General features: G+C 40.7%; 1 protein-coding gene across 11 annotated transcripts in view; it reads left to right on the top strand.

The window, feature by feature from the left end:
- AKAP13 (A-kinase anchoring protein 13) overlaps nucleotides 1-21161 on the top strand; it is a 362601-nt gene that overhangs the window by 317209 nt on the left and 24231 nt on the right. For 6 of the 11 annotated variants that reach the window (XM_026448352.1, XM_026448354.1, XM_026448353.2 and 3 more), the window contains 8 exons: nucleotides 6747-6814; nucleotides 9235-9301; nucleotides 14148-14283; nucleotides 15639-15751; nucleotides 16380-16532; nucleotides 17432-17682; nucleotides 20329-20454; nucleotides 20568-20685. In XM_026448352.1, the coding sequence (XP_026304137.1) occupies nucleotides 6747-6814; nucleotides 9235-9301; nucleotides 14148-14283; nucleotides 15639-15751; nucleotides 16380-16532; nucleotides 17432-17682; nucleotides 20329-20454; nucleotides 20568-20685 (1032 nt within the window). The remainder of the gene's footprint in view (nucleotides 1-6746; nucleotides 6815-9234; nucleotides 9302-14147; nucleotides 14284-15638; nucleotides 15752-16379; nucleotides 16533-17431; nucleotides 17683-20328; nucleotides 20455-20567; nucleotides 20686-21161) is intronic. The other 5 variants (XM_026448350.1, XM_026448351.1, XM_026448349.1 and 2 more) reach the window with 3 other exon arrangements.

The raw sequence follows: 21161 nt of genomic DNA on the forward strand, positions 1-21161 counted from the left end.
TCTCTGTCACCTAGGCTGGAGTGCAGTGGCGCATCTCTGTCACCTAGGCTGGAGTGCCGTGGCGCAGTCTCAGCTCACTGCAACCTCCTCCTCCCAGGTTCAAGCCATTCTTCTGCCTCGGTCTCCCAAGTAGCTGGGACCACAGGAACATGCCACCATACCTGGCTATTTTTTTTGTATTTTTATTAGAGATGGGGTTTCACCATATTGGCCAGACTGGTCTTGCACTCCTGACCTCAGGTGATCCACCCTCCTCAAACTGTCAAAGTGTTGGGATTACAGGTGTGAGCCACTGCGCCTGGCTATATTTGAGGTTTAAACTAAAAAGAATCAGACAGCAAAAAGGAATAGTTTAAGTTGGGCTTGATTGTTACCCTAATAATATACACCTAAGTTTCAAAAATACATTCTTTAGTTTGCATACCACCTTACTCCAGAAGTAGTGCTGAAATAGTCTCAACATCTAGTGATAGCATTAAGGTTTGTGTAAGACAGTCTGCAGCCTGCCTCTTATAAAAAGAAGGGGGTAGGCCGGGCACGATGGCTCACGCCTGTAATCCCAGCACTTTGAGAGGCCAAGGTGGGCAGATCACGAGATCAGGCGTTCGAGACCAGCCTGGCCAACATGGTAAAACCCTGTCTCTACTGAAAATACAAAAAATTAGCTGGGTGTGGTAGTGGGCGCTTGTAATCCCAGATACTCGGGAGGTTGAGGCAGGAGAAGTGCTCGAACCCAGGAGGCAGAGGTTACAGTGAGCGAAAGATCACGCCATTGCACTTCACGTCAGCCTGGGCAGCAGAGTGAGACTCTGACTCAAAAAAAAAAAAAAAAGGGAGCGAAAAGAATTGAAAGCAACAAAATAGTATATAATCATCTTCTCAAATGAACCGAAGTAATGGGCTGATTATCTTCAGCTTCCTGAAGAACCTGAATATTTGTATGTATGAAGTCCCATGTGTTATCTTGGCAGGAAGCAGAAAATATGGGTACTTTGGGGACCCAGAATCTTTTGTCACTTCCCTCCATTGCCTCTCATATCCAAGATCTTCCCAGGAGTTGTGGGAAATGTAGCGTCCGTGCAGTTAGTCATTTACCTCCTAGGAAACCTTTGTGCTCTTGGGAGACAGTGGCTTCCCATTGTGGTTAAGCGTAACCATGTTTGGCTGATGCCTGGATAGAGCTTCATACCCTCAGCACTGCCTAGTCACCTTTAACTTGTGGTTAGAAAGATCAGCCATATAATCCGTCATGATGATATATTATGATGATTTATACAAGAAACTGGGACTTTTTTTAATCTCAGCCAAAACTACTCTTGTTTTAGGATTAGGTGACTTTCACAGAGTTAATAGAGGAATGTCCTTTCAACTCTTATTTCTCTGTTATGTAAAGCTGTCCTTGAATAGTCAGCTGTTCTTTCCAGCTGCCACAAATAATTTATTCTTTGAAAATCTTAGTGACTTAGTGGAGTCCTTCAGAATAAGGAATTTGTTATGTTCAGGTTTTGGGGTCTTGCCAGTGGTTCTGTTTTGCTTGCTTTAAACAGATGTAAAATGATACTGAGATTATTGCTGATTTATTTTCTGTTGTGCTAGCAGCATTTCAGTACTTTTGTGGTAGGTTGTTTCTTTTACGTAAAAATAAACAAGTAAACCAGCTGCAATCTAAGTAGGAAACACAAGAATTTAGAATGTGTGTGATGGTTACATTTTGCTTCTGATTTCGTCAGGAAAAGTTGCTCTCTGGACAGACAGTTTTCTGGCATTTATATAGTTCATTGCTTATGTGAGAGAGTAAAATACATATTGATTAAAGGAAGGAAATTTATTACTTAGGAAAAAGGATGGTAAAAAAAAAAAAGACCCTAAGCAATAAAGGCAATTCTTTTTTAAGCAGAACACTTTCATTTTGTTTCATTTTTGTTTACCAGTGTTCTTACGAAAACTGCTGTTGGGCTACTTCAGCTGAGATGATTTGGCTCTTTTTTGTGGCTTTCCTCTTGTTCTGTACATCAGCACTGTGGTTATTACACCAGCTACAAGAACATCTCACATGCCTTTGGCATATAAGCACTCTTAGTCCAGATAGGGCGATGTCTCAAATCCCCCAAAGATTTTATTTATTGGCCAGGTGCGGTGGCTCACGCCTGTCATCCCAGCACTTTGGAAGGCTGAGTGAATCACCTGAGGTTAGGAGTTTGACACCAACCTGGCCAACATGGCGAAATACCATCTCTACTAAAAATACAAAAAATTAGTCAGGCGTAGTGGCACGGACCGGTAATCCCAGCTACTCAAGAGGCTGAGACAGCAGAATCGCTTGAACCCAGGAGACGGAGGTTGCAGTGAGCCAAATCATACCACTGCACTCCAGCTTGGGTGACAAAGCAAGACTCCATCTCAAAAAAATAAAATATATATATATATATTTAATAATTTTTTTTTTTTGAGAGACAGGGTCTTACTCTGTTGCCCAGGCTGGAGTGGAGCAGAGTGATCATGGCCCAGCCTTGACGTCCCAGGCTCTAGTGATCCTCCTGCCTCAGCCTCATAAGTAGCTGGTGCTGTAGGCATGCATCACCATACCTGGTTAATTTTTGTGTTTTTTGTAGAGGTGGGGTTTTGGCGTGTTGCCCTTGTTAAAGATTTTAAACAAGAAGTTGCAGAAAGAATTTTGTAGAATGCATTTCTAAATTTGCTCATATTTAACTTTTTTGTTTTATTTTCATTTTCTTGATTAGAGTTGAAATGATAAGAGAAAGTTGTACATTTCTGTCCTTAAAGGTCATTCTTCAGCTCATGTCCTGGAGAAGGATCAGGTCATTTTTCCCAGTTAGATTTTGCTGCTCACATCTGTAGGCAGAACAGTCAGAAGTCTTCAGCCTATTCCCAAATGATGGTCAGTGGACTAAAGTACTAGAAGACCTCTTTTGTCAGAGCCCTGGCTACATATGACTTAGCTCACAAAGATGACTCGTTTCTATGTAGGCAGTCCTTTGATACTCTGTCATTTCATTTCAGTTTGCATAGCCACTCCTCTTACCATTGTATAAAGTTGATTTTCTTAAGTTAGCCTCACTAATGGTTTGTTTTATTTTTCTTCCCAAAGATAAAAAACACATAGTATATAACCATTCTCCAAAGATCTTTGGTGGTTGGTGGCATGGGCTAAAAAAAAGATACAGCAATAGATAGATGATAGTCTCTAGTCATGTGGATTTAACTTCATTTTCTTTGGTTTGATGCCTCCTTGTAGCAAAGAAAGAAGTTGAAAGCTGGGCTGTTTGTTTTAAGTTCAGAGGAATCCAATTAGGGGTTAGCTCTGTTCCCATAAACCACTGTGCTGAGACCTTTTTGAAGAATTTTAAAAAATAAAAGCATATTGCCTGCTGCTATTAGGAAATCTATCAGATAAATAAATAAAAGGCCAGATAATTCTCTGATCTTCATAACAGCATGGTATGGTTTGTGGCAGAGAGCTTAAAAATGTATTAGATTTGCCTTCAATTCTTGTGTTCTTGGTAATTTTCTGTTTTCCCAAACAGAGAGTAAGATTTTAATCTCATGACTTTGGCTGATGTCAGTGGGGCTGAAGTTTCTAAATCACCCACACACAGCACTAAAACTGTCACTGTTAATTGAGTCCAGGACAACTTAGAAACAAGTTGAGTGTTTTTCAAGTAGGTGCTTCAGCATCTTAAGGAGATGTCCATGCAAACTATCACTAAGACAAGACTCATAACCATAATATAGAGCCTGTTAAACTTCCAACTGGGTTGTGGGTTTGGGGACATGTTTCAATTAATTAAAAGTGAATTTATATGAAAAGTTCTTTACTGGAAGCACATTTTAAATGATTTTTTTTCTGCTTTTATGATTCATTCAGACACTCAGACACTAGCCTGAGAGTTTGAATACTGCTGAAGCCTTTTTAAAAGTGATAGTGCCACTCCCTTAAAAATCATCATTGTTTAAATCTCTGTAGGGTGTTGGAACTGGTTGGGAAGAAAGGAACAGAAAGAACAGAACTTGGAAACAAATTTTGCCCATAGTGTTCTTGGTCACTTTTGCAGATCAGAGTTAGTAGCTGGTTCTCTAGCAAATCTACCACCTCCTGTGTTGCCTTTAGGTGCCTAAAATATTCTAGATGTTCAGTAAAACAAAAGAAAAAAATGTGCTTTTATAACTGGATTATAAGACAATAAAATCTTATTTTTAAGTTATCACAAGATGTGATAAATGGATTATTCAAAAAGATATGGAAATGCTTATAAGCAAATCCAAGAAACTTTGAAAGACAGAGTGTGATGATTTTTTAAAAATCAAAAATTTTTTTAATTTTGAAAAATGTTAATACAAAGTATTATACATAGGTAATTTAACACATATGGGTCCATGATTCAAAATGAACACATAGTAATATTCTGTCATACTGCTTCAGATTGTTTCACTTTTTAAGAAACCATTATGATTAAGTTCGGATTCCCCTTTGTTTCCCTGCCCCATGCATCTTCCTTCCTCCCCAAGGACAAGCACTGTCATGAATTCAGTGCATTTGTAGTCTGTGTTTTATGATTTATTCTCATACATAAACAACATATAATTTGTTTTTGTTTTTAGCTTACATAAATGCTACCATACAATACCTCTCATTTTGCAATTTGCTTTATTCTCTTCAGTATTATATATTGAGGATTCAGCATGCTGAAAGACATAGATCTACTGATCATTGACTTTGCCTGCTTATAGTCTTTGCATACTTTTTGTGTAGAAGGGAAAGAGAAATGGACTTAAAGATGATCTATTTGAAAGACTTTAGCTGAGCTGGGTTTTGTGAAGAGAAAGGGTTTGGGTGGGGTGGGCTTTCAAGTCTGTGCGTGAGAAGGAGATGATGGATCAACTAATGGGAGGGGAAGAAACCAGAAAGGAGCATGCCAGCTGCAAGTCCCAGGCATCTCTGTGGCAGAGGAGGGGAGGTGCACCATACACCCTGAGTAAGAATAGTGCTTGTGAGGATGGGCAGAAACACATTTTGGCTTACTAGAAAATAAATCAAGTCGTTTGCCTCGACCACTTTGTTATGCTTCTTGCTGTGGGTCCAGCAGCCTGAAACTCACTTACCCATCTAATAGAATCACAGCAGAGGGAACCTGGGAGAAAATGTGATTCCTCCTTTTTAATTTTATAGATGAGGAAACGGGGGCCTGTCCAGAAGGGACTTGTGCTAGGATCATACTAACTAATAAGCAAAGCCAGGACCTATGTCAAATTTAGTTTGACAGCTGTTTGTCCTTTTGTGTTACTAAATTGATATTTGACATACTGTAATCAAGGCTGTAATAGGGCATTCATCTAATTTTAGTTTAAATAGGCATAGTAGAGCCTACAGAGGGGCATTTGAATAGGATGCATGAGCCAGGCACTATGCTAGAGAGGCTTAATTCAAGATTCAGCAGTGGGTGAATGTTCCCTGCCCCAGAAAGGGGATAGAGAAAAACCCAAGAGAATCTCAGTACACTGTGCCAGTGGTATTAAGGAGGAGACCTGTGAACCAAGTGGTTGTTAAAGGAAGTGTTAAAAAAGGAATGGAAAAGGCCTTTGAGGTCTGGGATTCTAGCAGTCTCCTTTCTGGTTACCTCTCCTCCCCATCACCACTCCAGTCACCCCCAGATCCATACATCTGGGCTAAAGAGATGTTGGCCCTTAACTGATAAGTTGGTGTAGACAGGACCTGTGACGCTTCCTGAATCAGTCTGCAAGGCATTGCCTAGTGAAGGGTATCTGTGGTTGATTTCCTGAGTGAGCCCTTCCCACAAGAGTGTCTCCTCTTCGAGTGTCCCCACAGACAGATCTTTCGTTTGTTTCTGCTTTACCTCTGGCTTCCTGGAATGCCTCTGTTATGTGATTTTATAGCAGCGCTGAGAGCTGATGGTAAGCCTTCTGAGACACAGAGGCCTGGGTTTTTACGTCAGTGGCCCTTGTAGGCCAAGGGAGTGAAAAGTAAAGGAATTAAGATACAATGCTGTCCTTGCCAAATTGTGGTCTCTGCTTTATCTTTCAAGAAGTCTCCATTTTCTCTTAAGTCACAGTTCCCAGGGGTGTATGTAGGGTTCTGATGACCTTTCGTGTGTGGTTCCTGTCTCAGAGAATGGGTTGCAAAAATCCCAGCGTAGTTAAACTTTTCAGATTTTATATTCTGTGCTTTATTACAGTCATACAAATTTTGTAACCCCTGTTAGGGGTTTTATTTATGTATTTATTTGTAATTTAGACTTACACATTGATGGCAGACACTTTCACTTTTAGTTTTGGTAGCCTCTCAGCTTCCTGTCTGAAAAGTTCCAGACTTACTAGTTTTTGTTAATTAGAAATCACATCTGTCACTCCCTGAGGGCCAGGAAACTCACCCTTCCCATGAGATCATTTGAATCCATGAGATCACTTGAGTCGTCGTTCCTCTCATTAAGCTGTAATCTGTCTCCCAGTCTCCAAATAAAGACACGAACACTGGGGAAAAAAAAAAAAAAGAGAAAGAAATCACATCTGCTTATGTTTTTCCTCCTCCAAATAACATCACAGACCTGCTTCCTAGAAGAGGACTGCAATCTGTAATTTCAGTTAGTCACATTCTCACATGTGAGTGACTTCACTTTGAAATTCAGAGGCCACTTGTGGCAGCAGTGGAAACTCAGAATCTGGAATCTGTTTGCTTTGTTCATGTGACCTTGGGTTTGCTTTCTTTTCAGATTGCAGTGCTTTTGTCCACAAAGGCTGCCGAGAAAGTCTAGCCTCCTGTGCAAAGGTCAAAATGAAGGTAAGACTTTCTGGCTAAAAGAAGGCTTAAAATAAAAGAGTTTAAACCAGCAAGATCCTCAGGAGTTGGGAGAGTTGAGGTTGTGGTGGATTTTGTTTGTTTTAATCATTCGGTACCAACTTTGAGAACGAATTATAACTAAAAAATATTTTTTCTCTTAAGCGATCAATCCTCTTCTTGAATAACACTGGGGAATTAGACTTTGAGGAAAGAAAATGCTTTCAGAACTTCTTTATGTTCAATATACATTTCTTCATGATTTTAATATTTCCATTTCCAATTTAATATTGCTATTAAAGTGGTTTTCTCATACACTTGTCTTCTTCCTTCAGGACCATCAGGGCAGCAGGTGGAGGTCAGGGGCATTGATCTGCTGGTGGAGGCGGGGAGGGTGTTACGGTTAGCCCCAGCCTGTCTGGTAGCACTTTTCTCCTCAGGTACATAATACAGGTGGCTCTGATCACATGATGTAAGAATAGAAAGTGCCTGTTTTATGGTGGTATCTGCCCTGAACATGTATGCTATGTAGTCATGCTTTTCCAGTGGCCTTTAAAACAAAAAGTGTGGGTTGGGGGCCATACCTTTTAGGCAGCCTGTGAGGCTTTCAGTGTTCTAGTCACCTGTGTCTATTCATTCCTCATCAAAGGAATGCTTTCCAACTATGTCGACACAGATGATTAATGAGCTGTGTGCTTCGTCAGTCACCAAATAGTTATCTAGTGCCATGACCTCAATCTGGAATGTGCATCAGAGTCAACTCGAGGGCTTATTGAGAGATAGCTTACTGAGCCCCACTCCCAGAGTTTCAGATTCTGGAGGAGAGTCCAGGAATTTGCATTTCTAGGAAGTTCCCAGGTGATGCTGATAGTCCAAGGACCTCACTTTGAGAAGCACTAAAACTAGCATCAAAATGGCAAAAAATAGGATAGCCCAGATCTTCTTCGGCCCACGGACATATATTTTGTTTGGCTCATGTAGTACTTTTAAAATGTGAGTTAGTGCAGCTCTTTCAAAATCATGTTTTGTGTCAGTTTAGATTCTTAAGTTCTCCTGAAAAAATTGGAAGATTTATAACCCTCGGCCCCCTGATATTTCCCGGTACCCAGCACTCCCCAGGTTTTCCTTTTTTCCCTAGTAGTTACCACCTTCTTAGAGTCTGTATTTACCCATCTTTATTTATTATTACATAGATTTCTTATGGTCTGTATCTTCCCCCCACTAGAATATAAGCTCCAAATTCATTAAGCAGGCTGAAGGCAGGAGTCTGCTCCATCAGTGGAGCCTGCAGGGAGGGACGGATAGCTGGAGCTGAGTGGTGCTGCCTCTTTTAGACAGGATATGCCAGTTCCAGGCCGCCACTGCCTCCCCACACCCCATCCCACCCCACCCCAGCTTGCTTCTGTCATTTGTTTGTTACCTACCGGCACCATAGTCATTTGAGTTTGTGATCTCTGGTAAGACTCAATTGTTGTGAATGTACTAGTTTATACAGAATGATCATAATAGAGATATAGCATCTCCCATGTGAGAGAATATAACCTAAAAGGGGGAATTTTATTTTATTTTAGAGACAGAGTCTCGCTCTGTCACCCAGACTGGAGTGCAATGGTGCAGTCTTGGCTCACTGCAACCTCTGCCTCCCAGGTTCAAGCAATTCTCCTGCCTCAGCCTCCCAAGTAGGTGAGATTACAGGCGCCTGCCACCATGCCCAGCTAATTTTTATATTTTTAGTTGAGACAGAGTTCCACCATGTTGGCTGGGCTGGTCTCGAACTCCTGACCTCAGGTGATCCACCCGCTTTGGCCTCCCAAAGTGCTGAGATTACAGGCATGAGTCACCGCACCCTGCCTGGAATTTCATTTTAAATAGGAAGTAACCTATCTCAGATTAATTGCTTCAATCTATAATTTCTCAAGGTATTTTTGTCACATGGCTACAGCAAAAGTCTTAACTAAAATTAGTATTTTACCCAATAATTCAGCACCTTATAAATGCTAGTTACTGAAAATAAAATGCAAAAGTCAAAAGATGCTGCCCTTAAGGCACCGGCAATCTACTGGGGAAGATAGGCAGACAGTTAGTATAAATGAGAAAGGGGTACCAGTCACTGCCTTGGGTGAGGAGAGGAGAGAAGCTATAGATGGCTTTACCAAGGAGGCAACACTTAAATAGTCTTGAAGGGGAAGAATGCCATGCCTCTGAAGGTGAGAAAAGCATTCCAGGCAGGATAGACAGCAGCGGAGTACGTGGCAGGTTTAGAGGATGGCAATTGAGGGCGACTGTGGCTGGGACACAGGGTGCTTAGGGCAGTGCGGAAAGCGGAGTGGGAAAGGAAGCTAAACTGCTTGCTCCCTTCCTCCTCAGCTTCTCAGGGCTTGACAGAGGTGAATTGTCAATGGACTTACTTTCTTTCTCTTTAGCAGCCCAAAGGGAGCCTTCAGGCACATGACACATCATCACTACCCACGGTCATTATGAGAAACAAGCGTAAGTAGCTCAGCCCACCTCTCAATTCCCTTTCTGACTTTCCGGTTCTGAATGTGAAAATGCTGTTGTAATATTCAATTATTATTCATAGTCAAGATATGAATACCTATTTGTGGTGAGAGAAGGCTGCTGTTTTATCCTGCAGATTCCTTGACCCATACCTTAATATTATACCATCAAACCCTCTTGGAAGGTTTCTAAAACAGTCTGTGTATTAGCTTAAAGGCAGCACCTTTGCCCTGTGTGTTTAAGAAGTGACCCCTGTGCATCTCAATTTCCTCTTGAATAATAGTTGGGAATTAAAAGACTTGTTTGCAGTGCCTTACAATCATACGAATCAAATGAGATTTTTTTTTTTTTTTGGAGGCGGAATCTTGCTCTGTCACTCAGGCTGGAGTGCGTTGGCACGATCTTGGCTCACTGCAACCTCCGCCTCCTGGGTTCAAGCGATTCTCCTGCCTCAACCTCCCTGGTAGCTGGGATTACAGGCACGCGCCACCACGCCCTGCCTAAACTTCTTTATAAACTGAGAAGTTATAGAAAATGGTTCTTTTTTTTTTATTATTATTTCTAAGGACTTCAAGTGTTACTCAGAATTGGGTAAATCACACTCTTCCGTTCACATCAAACTATTTTCAGCAGTGCATACAAGACTCCACTTTGGTTTTACTGATACTTTTCCCTTTTCACTCCCCATTCCCTGTCTCATTCCCACTGTAGTATATTTAATGTATGTCCATCTAATCTGCCATATTTTTAGACATATGTATACTTTGAAAAAAATGTATTATTTTATGTGAATTTAAATTAGATAATATGACATATATTCTGCTTATTTTTTTCACTTAATACCGTTTTGAGATGTGCATGTTATTATTGTACACTGTTGTTTCAGACTATGGCAGGCTATTCTTTCATAAGCATATTTCACATTTTAAGTTCCCCTGGAGACAGAATATTTACAGTGCTTCCAGCTACTACTATAAATAATGCAGTGATTAATATCTTGTTAGCTGGCTCCATGGGAGCCTCTGTGAGACTTTCCCCAGGCAATGTTCTTGAAAATGTAGTTTTTTAGAAGTAGAGATTCTTGGGCCCTACCCTGATCTATGAATCACAAACTGTGGGATGGGGCCAGCATTCTGTGTTTTTTTGTGGTGCGTGGGAGTGTGTTTAATAGATACAGGGTCTTGCTTTGTCACCCAGGCTGGAGTGCAGTGGTGTCATCATAGCTCACTGTAACCTCAAACTCCTGGGCTCAGGAACTCCTCTCGCCTCAGACTCCTGAGTTGCTAGCACTCCAGGTGCCATACCTGATTTTTAAATTTTTTTGTAGAGATGGGGTCTCATTATGTTGCCCAGGCTCGTCTCAAACTCCTGGCCTCAGGCAGTCCTCATGCCTTGGCCTCCCAAAGTGCTGAGATAATAGGCATGAGCCACCGCACCCAGCCTGGTCTGTGTTTTAATAGATCTTCCAGGTGATTCTGATGCCCACTCAAGCTTGAAAACCACTGCTTTATACCTAGTTTCTCTGAGTACCTCCAGATAGCTCCTCACTCCCACAAGAGTGTGATTCCCTTTAGACATGTTTAATCTGCTTATTATCCATCTTCACATGGAGATGACTAGAAGAGGAGCTTCTCCAGGTTGACACTCACTTCAGTCTGTGATCTCACCCATTCAACATACTTTTTATGTCTAGCTTCGTTAAATGCTTTTTTTGTGTGACATTATCTGTTGTTTCATAAGTCTGTTTTCTTTCTTATTTTCATGTCTTAAAAACAAATGCCTATTATGTGCAAGGTTCATGACTATTGCCTTGCTCTGTCGCCCAGGCTGGAGTGCAGTGGCGTGATCTCTGCTCACTGCAACACCCACCTTCTAGGTTCAAGCAGTGCTCCTGCCTCAGCCTCACAAGTAGCTGGGATTATAGGTGCAAGCCCCCTCACCCGGCTAATTTTTGTATTTTTGATAGAGATGGGGTTTTACCATGTTGGCTAGGCTGGTCTCGAATTTTCGACCTCAAGGGATCCGTCTGCCTTGGCCTCCCAGAGTGCTGGCATTATAGGCGTGAGCCACCGTACCTGGCCCTGCCACAAATATTTTTATTCCTGTTGTACTCCACTGAGGCAACATAGTGGTCTAGAGTACAATTGTGAATTCTAATTGTATAGATCCAAGTCTGACACCACTGCTGAATAGCTGTGTAACTGTGGATGTTACCAAACCTCTCTGCGCCTCATTTTCTTCCTCTGTAAAAGGGGATGATAATAATATCATAGTGTGGTAGTCAGGTTTAAATCAGATCATACCTGTAAAGTACTTAGTAGTAAACACTCCTTAAGTGTTAGTTTTCGCTGCTGTAATTATCACAAATAAGCAAGCAGCAATATTGAGTCACTTACTTGGGTAGAATATGGATTGGTTACAAATAAGGAGAGCGGTTATTTTCTTCCCCCATGTTGGCTTTTAGATACAAGTTATTATGAGCTCTGCCTAACATCATTCTGCTTTTCCAGCCTTTTCATTGATTCCTTCTACCTGCTTCCTTTTCTATTCTGTGTCTCCCTTCTACATTAATACTACATAATTACTTCTGTCTTCATTCCCACGGTTCTTCTCATCAGAATTGTCCTCTATTTTTCTTCTGACCCATCCACATCCTTGCCATTCTTCAAGAACTAGTGTTTTCTTCCTCCATCCGATTTTATCTGCTCACTGACCTGTCTTCAGAAACATTCAGGCTATGCCCCAGGCCCTTTAACTCTTAAGCTCATTCTCTTTTCTACCCACTTGCTTTTTTCCTCTTGGGTGGGGCTGGGGGTGGGGGAAGAGGGGTAGATCCACATCCCATACCCCTTGTGTACTTCCTGCAGTTAGAATCTGGTCAGGTTGTAGTATGTTGGGTTTCTGCTGTTTTATTGTGTCATCATCTTGTAAATAGAATTTGAATTGGAAATTAATGATTATATTAATGCTTATTGAGTCAAAGCCATCCTGAAATACTGTGAAGTCATAACTACCACCCCAATCTTATTTCCTTCACCTCTTGACACTCCTGGGGGTGGACAGATAATGTAGCCTGTGAATGGGACAGCAAGTCAGTTACCAAGGAAAAATGTTCCCAAGTGCCAGTGTGACCACTTTAGCAAATTAGATCTCTAGTTTCCTCTTTAGTCATGTTAATGAGAAATATGCACTGTGAGAACAAATTAGAATTGACCCTTGAATAACTCAGACATGGGTGTGCCAGCCCCGCCCCCATGCAGTCAAAAATCCACATGAAACTTTTGACTCCCCCAGAGCTTACCTGCTAATAGCCTACTGTTGACCAGAAGCCTTACCAATAACGTAAACAGCCAGTTAATGCATTTTGTTTGTTACATGTCTTACATACTATATTTTTACAATACATTTACCCAAAGGAAAAAATGTTATTTTAAAAATCATGCACAAGAGAAAATATATTTACTATTTGTTAAGTGGAAGTAGATCATCATAAAGGTCTTCATCCTTGTCGTTTTCACATTGAGTAGACCAAGAAGGAGGAAGAGGAGAAAAAGAGGGGTTGGTCTTGCTGTCTCAGGGGTGGTAGAGGCAGAAGAAATTCCACATATAAGGGGATCTATGTAGTTCAAACCCATGTTGTTCAAGGGTCATCTGTAGTTACAGATGTTAAACAAGTGTTAAATTTTCCTCATCTGTAAATAAAAGGAAATCATCAAAATCTCTGCTCTCTAGCAGTGAGCAAAAGAATCACTTGAGCCTGTAAGATATGTAGACTCTTCGGTTCCACCCCCAGAAGACAAGGGGGGGCTGAGATTCCATATCTAACGGCACTCCAGATGTTTTCATGGTGAACGGTCTTAAAGAACGCTGCTCCCAGTTATCTCTAAGGTTCCTTAAACCCAGCACTTAGGGAGGCCGAGGCAGGCGGATCACGAGGTCAGGAGTTTGAGACCAGTCTGGCCAACATAGTGAAACCCTGTCTCTACTAAAAATACAAAAAATTAGTTGGGTGTGGTGGCAGGCACCTGTAATCCCAGCTACTCAGGAGGCTGAAGCAGGAGAATGGCGTGAACCCGGGAGGTGGAGCTTGCAGTGAGCCAATATCGCGCCACTGCACTCCAGCCTGGGCGACAGAACAAGACTCCATCTCAAAAGAAAGTATTTCAATTTTATTTGTGGTTTAAATGTTAAAATACGTAATACTCCCACAGGTTTCTTTATCCCCATTGCCTATCCCACCCCAGAGGTAACCACTCTTCTTAGTTTTTTTTTAATTTATTTTCCTGGAGTTCGCCTGTTAAGGTGAATACAACTTGGATTATTTTTCTTTCTTTTAACCATGAAAGATAGCCTGTTATATATTTTGTTCTGCGCTTTGATTTTCCTCCCCTTAATAGATCTTGGAGATAGATCTGTCTATCTGTGTCAGTACTTAGAAAGTAGTCCTCATTTTTTGTAAGTGGCATTGTATTCTGCTATGTGGTGTACCATAGCTTATTCACCAGTCTTCTTGTGATACTCGCGTCTTTTCCAGTCTTTTGCTTTTACCTGTTGTGTTGCATTGAATAACTTTGGACATAACATCATTTCATGAATATACAGGTATATCTTGAAAAATAAACGTAGCCTAAAAATGAAATTGCTGGATCGAAGAATATAGGCATTTACAATTTCAGTAGTTATCACCAAACTATCCTCCATGGAGTTTTTATACCAACTTACAGTTCCAGGGCAAATCTACTGTAAAACGCCTTACTTCTGCTTGTTATTTGTCAGATGGGTCAGTACTAGGTGGGACTGGATGGGTGATGCTTCAGTTAGTGTCCTCCTTTTGCAGCCGCACAGCCCAAGGAGCGTCCTCGGTCCGCAGTCCTCCTGGTGGATGAAACCACTACCACCCCGATATTTGCCAGTAGACGGTCCCAGCAGAGTGTCTCGCTCTCCAAAAGTGTCTCCATACAGAACATTACTGGGTAAGCGGAGATATTTAAAGATAGCACAGTTGGCATCTAGGTGACAAGAGCATAATAATCACATCATTTGACAAAAAGCTTTTTTTTTAAAAGAATAAATCTATAAAGTCATGGGTTGGTGCAGACAAGGATGATGGGGATTACGTTTTTGGTGCATGTCATAATGGTCATTCTATGGCAAGGATCTCCTTAAAATACCCTTAGCAGGCTGGTTGCTGTAGGCTTTTGTATATCATCAGCCCTACTTTTGAAGAATCTGAGTTCTAAAAAGATGATTTTTTTTTTAGATCAAAATAAGTAGGAATAAGAAAAAGGGTGATTTAATTCAGAATTTTGGGTTGCAACCACTTATAGATGTCATGCTTTTCTATTGTTCGGATAAACCTGGTTGTTTTGTTTTTTATCTCTGTTTTACATCTTTGCCTCTTAACACTTAAGTCAGTTTCATGGAGATGAGTGCTGAGCCAATTATTACTATTAGGTTCCCACTCACTGGTTTGCACTGAGTTTCTTTCCTGGTCTCCTGGCCGGGCCTGGGCTGTCAGGTGGTTAACGCGGGGCTGATAATGATGTTGCTGACTATTTTGGGTAAGATGCCTGCCTTCCCATCAGGTGAATAAGCCATTTCAAATGTAGGACTCAGAGTATCTCTTTAACCTATCTTGGAGCAAAATTCCTAACTATGCAAAAGTCTCCTTTTGTTTGTAATTCCTAACCTCTGTGCTGGCTAATGTTTTCTCCTCCTTTAAAAAGTTTCAGGTATTTTTGTTTTGTTTTGTCTTTATGTTCTCATTATTTCCAAAAGTGTACTTTTCAAAAGTTGTAATGTTACCGAAGTTTGTATACATCGTAACTTTCAAAAGTTGGTCTTTAAAGTGTTCTTGCTTTTGTGCCTACTCACACATCAATTGGTTGCCTGCTGTGCTAGTTAGTGAGTTAGGATTGAGAAAGTCCAAAGAGAATGTAGTTGATTCTAAATGCTAGATCGGTAGTTATTTAGAGAACAGAAAAAAAAAGTGTACTGGTTAGGCAATAAGTTTTAAACAGAAAGTTTCTTATGTAATGTGTACATGGTTTGATGGAAGAAAGTTCCCCATGCTTCTTATCACTTTCTTTAAAAAGGCTCAAAAAGTCCTCACAATTTGAGTCTACAATGATACTAAATGCTCCAGACTTTGTTATCAGGCAGTGTGCATGTTGCTGTGGCCCCAACGTAAGCAATTTGTCTTCAGTCACTGTAGTACTTCCAGCCAGTTGTCATTCTGGAGTCTTCAGGTACTCATTTAAGAATGCAAGCCATAGGCTATCAGAATGTATTTGACAGTATGTATTTTTTTTTTTTTTTTTGTCCCCAGAGTTGGCAATGATGAGAACATGTCAAACACCTGGAAATTCCTGTCTCATTCAACAGACTCACTAAATAAAATCAGCAAAGTCAATGAATCAACAGAATCACTTACTGATGAGGGTAAGAGGAAGTTATGGCCTATATTTTATGCCTCTGTAGGGACTGTGTGTGCCATTACCTAGAATATAAGTCTTAATGGAGTGATAGTGCCTGCCTCTTCTGTAACCTGTGAAGATTCTCTAAATTGTCAGTAAAGTGTCCAGTGCTTTGTAATGACTGGGTAATCAAACTCATCCAGCAGCTGTCAAGTAAAGAATGTCATTTATTTCAATGTGGGCATACTCTTGAGTACAAATCTTTTTCCTCCCTTAGACTTTTGTACATGTACAGTTCTAGCTCACAGAGCAATTGTAATCCTGCTTTCTTAAATATGAAAAGGTACTAGTTCCCTTCCAATTATTAACTTCATGTAGATAGAAGTCATGTCTTAATCATGTTGGATTTATGTCATGTTTATTACTCTTAACCAAAATCTCGAATGTAGAGTCTGTCACTCCTGAACAGGATATTTTTTTCTGGTACTGGAATATGTGAATATTCCCTGTGAATATCCCCTGTATTCTCTGTGAATATCCCCTGTATTCATGCATCTTATGAAGTCAACTATCAGCTTGAGGAAAGTTCAACATAGGCTTATTCTACAGGTCACAAACCCAAGATTCTGATATTGATTTTTTAATATATTGAGGAGTAGGTACAGACATGAATGAAGGACAGCTACTGGGAGACTTTGAGATTGATTCCAAACAGCTGGAAGCAGAGTCTTGGAGTCGAATAATAGACAGCAAGTTTCTAAAACAGCAAAAGAAAGATGTGGTCAAACGGCAAGAAGTAATATATGGTGAGATTCTTCATTTGGCTCTGCTTATATTTGATTTGCATTGTCCAGCATTTTTAAGCAGTAATTTATTGTGCTATGGAAAATCAGTTTTTTAGTATGTGACTTCTTGAAAAGATTCCCTTTAAAAACTTTAAGGTACAGAGACATGGTCCTGTTTGTATCCTATCTCCTTTTTGTCCCATTCTTCTTTTTTCAGTTCTACTGAACATTGTACTTATATATGAGTGCTTATTTATACAGCAGTCCTACAAAGAGATATCTCAGTTTTGTTCCTTACCTACGCTAAAAACTAGACTAAACACAAGTCATTTCCTAGAACTGGGTATGCAGTCAGTTATGACAGGTCCTGAATCCAGTGAAGGCCTCTTTGGAAATCAATAATTTAAGACTGATGGAATTCAGTGTACCTATTATCAGAAAATAGGACTCATAAAAAATGGAGGAATAAGTTGAAAACACTTGACCAGGCGCAGTGGCTCATACCTGTAATCCCAGCACTTTGGGAGGCCAAGGCGGGTGGATCACTCAAGCCCAGAGTTCACGACCAGCCTGGGAACATAGTGAAACCTCGTTTCTACAAAAAATACAAAAATCAGCCAGGCATGATGGTGTGTACCTGCAGCCCCAGCTACTCGGGAGGCTGAAGCAGAAAGATCGCTTGAACCCAGGAGGTCGAGGCTGCAGTGAGCCATAACTTCAGCCTGGGTGACAGAACTAGACCCTGTCTCAAAAAAAAAAAAAAAAAAAAATGGGAACACTTTAGGGGAAAGATAGCTATTGACCCAATTTTAAGGTTCAAACTGGTCTCTAAACTAGCTTTGGGACTGCAGCAGATGATCTTTGAGGGAGAATCCTCATGAAAGAGTGTTCCTGACCCTTGATCTTTTTCCTCCTTTTAGAGCTGATGCAGACAGAGTTACATCATGTCCGCACTCTCAAGATCATGAGTTATGTGTACAGCCGGGGGATGATGACAGATCTGCTTTTTGAGAAGCAGATGGTAGAGAAGCTGTTCCCCTGTTTGGATGAGCTGATCAGTATCCATAGCCAATTCTTTCAGAGGATTCTGGAGCGGAAGGAGGAGTCTCTGGTGGATAAAAGTGAAAAGAACTTTCTCATCAAGAGGATAGGGGATGTGCTTGTCAATCAGGTGAGAATAGGAAGGATCTCAGATTCTTACATACATTGGGAAATCAGAGGAAGTTATGGGGTTCCATAGCCATGCATTCACATCTTGTTTCTACCATTTATTATCTGTGTAAGCTCAGGGAACTTATTTAATTTATCTGGAGCCTTGATTTCCTTTTCTGTAAAATGCAGATGTAGGATTTCTTTAGTAATGTTATTTTGGAAGTTAAAGGGAGTGTGTATAGAAACTACCTAATGCACATGATAGATGCGCAGTAAAACTTAGGTTTTCTTCCTCAGAGTCTGTGCCATCATCAGAAACAGTATAGTTTAAGACATCAACAAATATGGGCAGGCACAGTGGCTCATGCCTGTAGTCCCAGCACTTTGGGAGGCGAGGAGGGCGGAGCATTTGAGGTCAGGAGTTCAAGACCAGCCTGGCCAACATGATGAAACCCCGTCTCTACTAAAAATACAAAAATGAGCCAGGCATGGTGGCGTATGGGAGGCTGAGGCACAAGAATCACTTGAACCTGGGAGGCAGAAGTTTCAGTGAGCTGAGATCGTGCCACTGCACTGCAGGCCAGGAGACAGAGTGAGACTGTGTCTCAAAAAAAAAAAAAAAAAAAATTGAAAAATATTTAAATATTTGGGGCTAGCCACAGTGGCTCACACCTGTAATCCCAACACTTCGGGAGGCTGAGGCAGGTGGATTGCTTGAAGTGAGGTGTTCAAGACCAGCCTGGGCAACACAGCAAGAACTGTCTCTACAAAAAAAAATGAAAAAAGCCAGGGTTGGTAGTGCGCACATGTGGTCCCAACCACTCAGGATCCTGAGGTGGGAGAATCACTTGAGCCTAGGAATTCAAAGTTGCAGCAAGCCGTGGTGGTGATTGTGCCACTGGACTCCAGCCTAGGCAAGAGAATGAGACTCCAACTCAAAATTTTTTAAAAAAAGGTGTGTGTGTGTGTGTGTGTGCGTGTGTGTGTTGGAAATCTTCAACTTTCCCCTCTGCCTCAAATCAGAAGGATCTCATGTATCTAAAAACCAGCTGAAGCACAGAAAATTGAATAAGTGACTATCTGTAAAATACTTAATAAAATATGTATTGTTGATACTTTCATCAAGGTGTGGTATGGTTTTAGTCATACTCCAAAAAATTCAGCTAAAAGTCACTTTGGTACTTTTAGATGTGATTGTCATAGACAGATTTTAATGTTTCTTTTAAAAATATTCTTCTTGAAAAACACATTGCCAGTATAACCTTTACAGGCAGAGGGTTATAACATGTACATCTGACTAGATATTTCCCCAAAGATGCAGATTCCCCAAAGATTTTGGGCAAATATCTGCTGCTGTGTAGAAGCAGAGGCTTAATTGCTGGAACATTTGTCTGAGAATTGTACATTTTGTCTTTTCCTTTGTATTCTTGAGCCCATACCCTTCACTTCATTAATTTATTAGCACATTCACTCATTCGTTTTTCAGGTATTTACTGAGCATCTATTAAATGCCAGGTGGAACTACAAAGGGGGATGATATGGCTTAGGCCTCTGCCTCAGGGAACTCCTATTCTAGGAGTAAAAGTAAGCATGTTACGAAATAAATGCAAATGCAGTGTGGTAAATGTTTGAACACAGATAGCTGCAACAGATAGAGCTTAAAAGTAAGACCTACAAATGATGACCTTTCCTCCTGAAACATCCCCTCGGGCATTTTCATTTCTCTCTCTCTGCCCCTCCTTTCTGGTTTCATCTTTTACTTCATCTAACTTAGTACTTCATCAAACTTTGACTTGTATTACCATTTGTACCTCCTCGCACTTGTGTACAACTTGGTGCTAGAATTCACCGTTTAACCTGTAGTGTCCATTTGCTGGTTCTGTGTGCTGCCAGTACTAGGATCAACCTTTGGGGCATATGCTTTGTCATATGAGCAGATAACTTACCATCCCTCTGTCTCAGCTCCTCCATTGGTAAATGGTGAAGGGAAAAGCTACCCTAATCCTTCTTTCAAGTTTTTTGGTAAGGATCAATTTGTGTTGCCTCTGGAGGTTTTTAGTACGTGGAAATCAATGCTTAGCATGTATTTTATGAACTGCATACAGAAATTCATTGATTTACCACAAAGTGAACATACGTTCAGATGAACCATTGAGATCGTACACATTTGGGAATGATTTAAGGGCCTTGTGGAATTATTAGGACTACTGGCCTGAAGTAAGTAGTACAAACAGATCCCTAGGTAATGAGGGCTGTTTGTGATGTCTGTCTAACTTATCAAGGTCAGATATTTAAGATTGTCTCATGAAAAACTCCTACTGAATCTCATTGTTTTATTACTGTTTATGACAAATAGAAGTTAGAACACATTTTACATTTTCTGTGTGCACAGTACAGAAAATTTCTGTAATTTTTTGTTGTTTTTCAAATCTGTGTAACAGCTTTATTGAGATTTAATCCATATGCCATATAGTCTACCTATTTAAAGTTGAACCTCTTGAGTAACTGCCAGACTGCTTTCCAAAGCTGCTGCACCATTTCATTCTTTTGGGCGAATTTATGAGGAAGCACTTCTGACTTTTGCAAGTAGACTGGAAACATTTTACAAAATGGCATTACGAGTTTGGTGCCCCATGGCATGACTTCTGTTCTCTTTTCTCTGCAGTTTTCAGGTGAGAATGCAGAACGTTTAAAGAAGACGTACGGCAAGTTTTGTGGGCAACATAACCAGTCTGTAAACTACTTCAAAGACCTTTATGCCAAGGATAAGCGTTTTCAAGCCTTTGTAAAGGTATTGATGAGAAACATGAAAACCCCTGTCATTGTTGAGAGCAGTGTATCCCTGTCGGCTTTCACTAGAGCCTTTTTCATGTGATTCCTCACAGTCTGTTTACTCCCTTGCAGAAGAAGATGAGCAGTTCAGTTGTTAGAAGGCTTGGAATTCCAGAGTGCATATTGCTTGTAACTCAGCGGATTACCAAGTACCCAGTTTTATTCCAAAGAATATTGCAGTGTACCAAAGGTAAGTCTCCTTTCTAACTCAGTCTTGTATGGCAATGGACTGTTTCCTCTGTGGCCAGTAGTACTGGAGGCCCCATGGAAGTGCTGTTTCATGCTCTAGTAGGTCTAAAAGAGACCTTGTGTTTTATCTTGAAAATAATTTTCTTGAATGAAAATTTGGACCATTATGTTACCAGGCTTAGGGTGGATGATAGCAAAAGGAAAGGGACCACATTGATTCCATCCAGAATTTAATGACCCGAACACTATTCTCTTATCACTAGGCTGGGAGATAATTTCCACCAGTTCTTCCCAGAAGTGCTAGAATTGCTGCTATTTTTCACTTAATCAGTAATTACTGGTTTCTCTCTCTTGGCTAATTCTGTTCCTAGGCAGTTATATTAAAGATTACAAGGCAGTACATTAAGTAACACAAAGATACAAATTAAAAAAACTTGGTTGTTCTTCCTGCTACTACCTTCCTCCTAGAAGTCTTTG

The sequence above is a fragment of the Piliocolobus tephrosceles genome, chromosome 6 (assembly GCF_002776525.5).
Source record: "Piliocolobus tephrosceles isolate RC106 chromosome 6, ASM277652v3, whole genome shotgun sequence".
NCBI classification, from domain to species: domain Eukaryota; kingdom Metazoa; phylum Chordata; class Mammalia; order Primates; family Cercopithecidae; genus Piliocolobus; species Piliocolobus tephrosceles.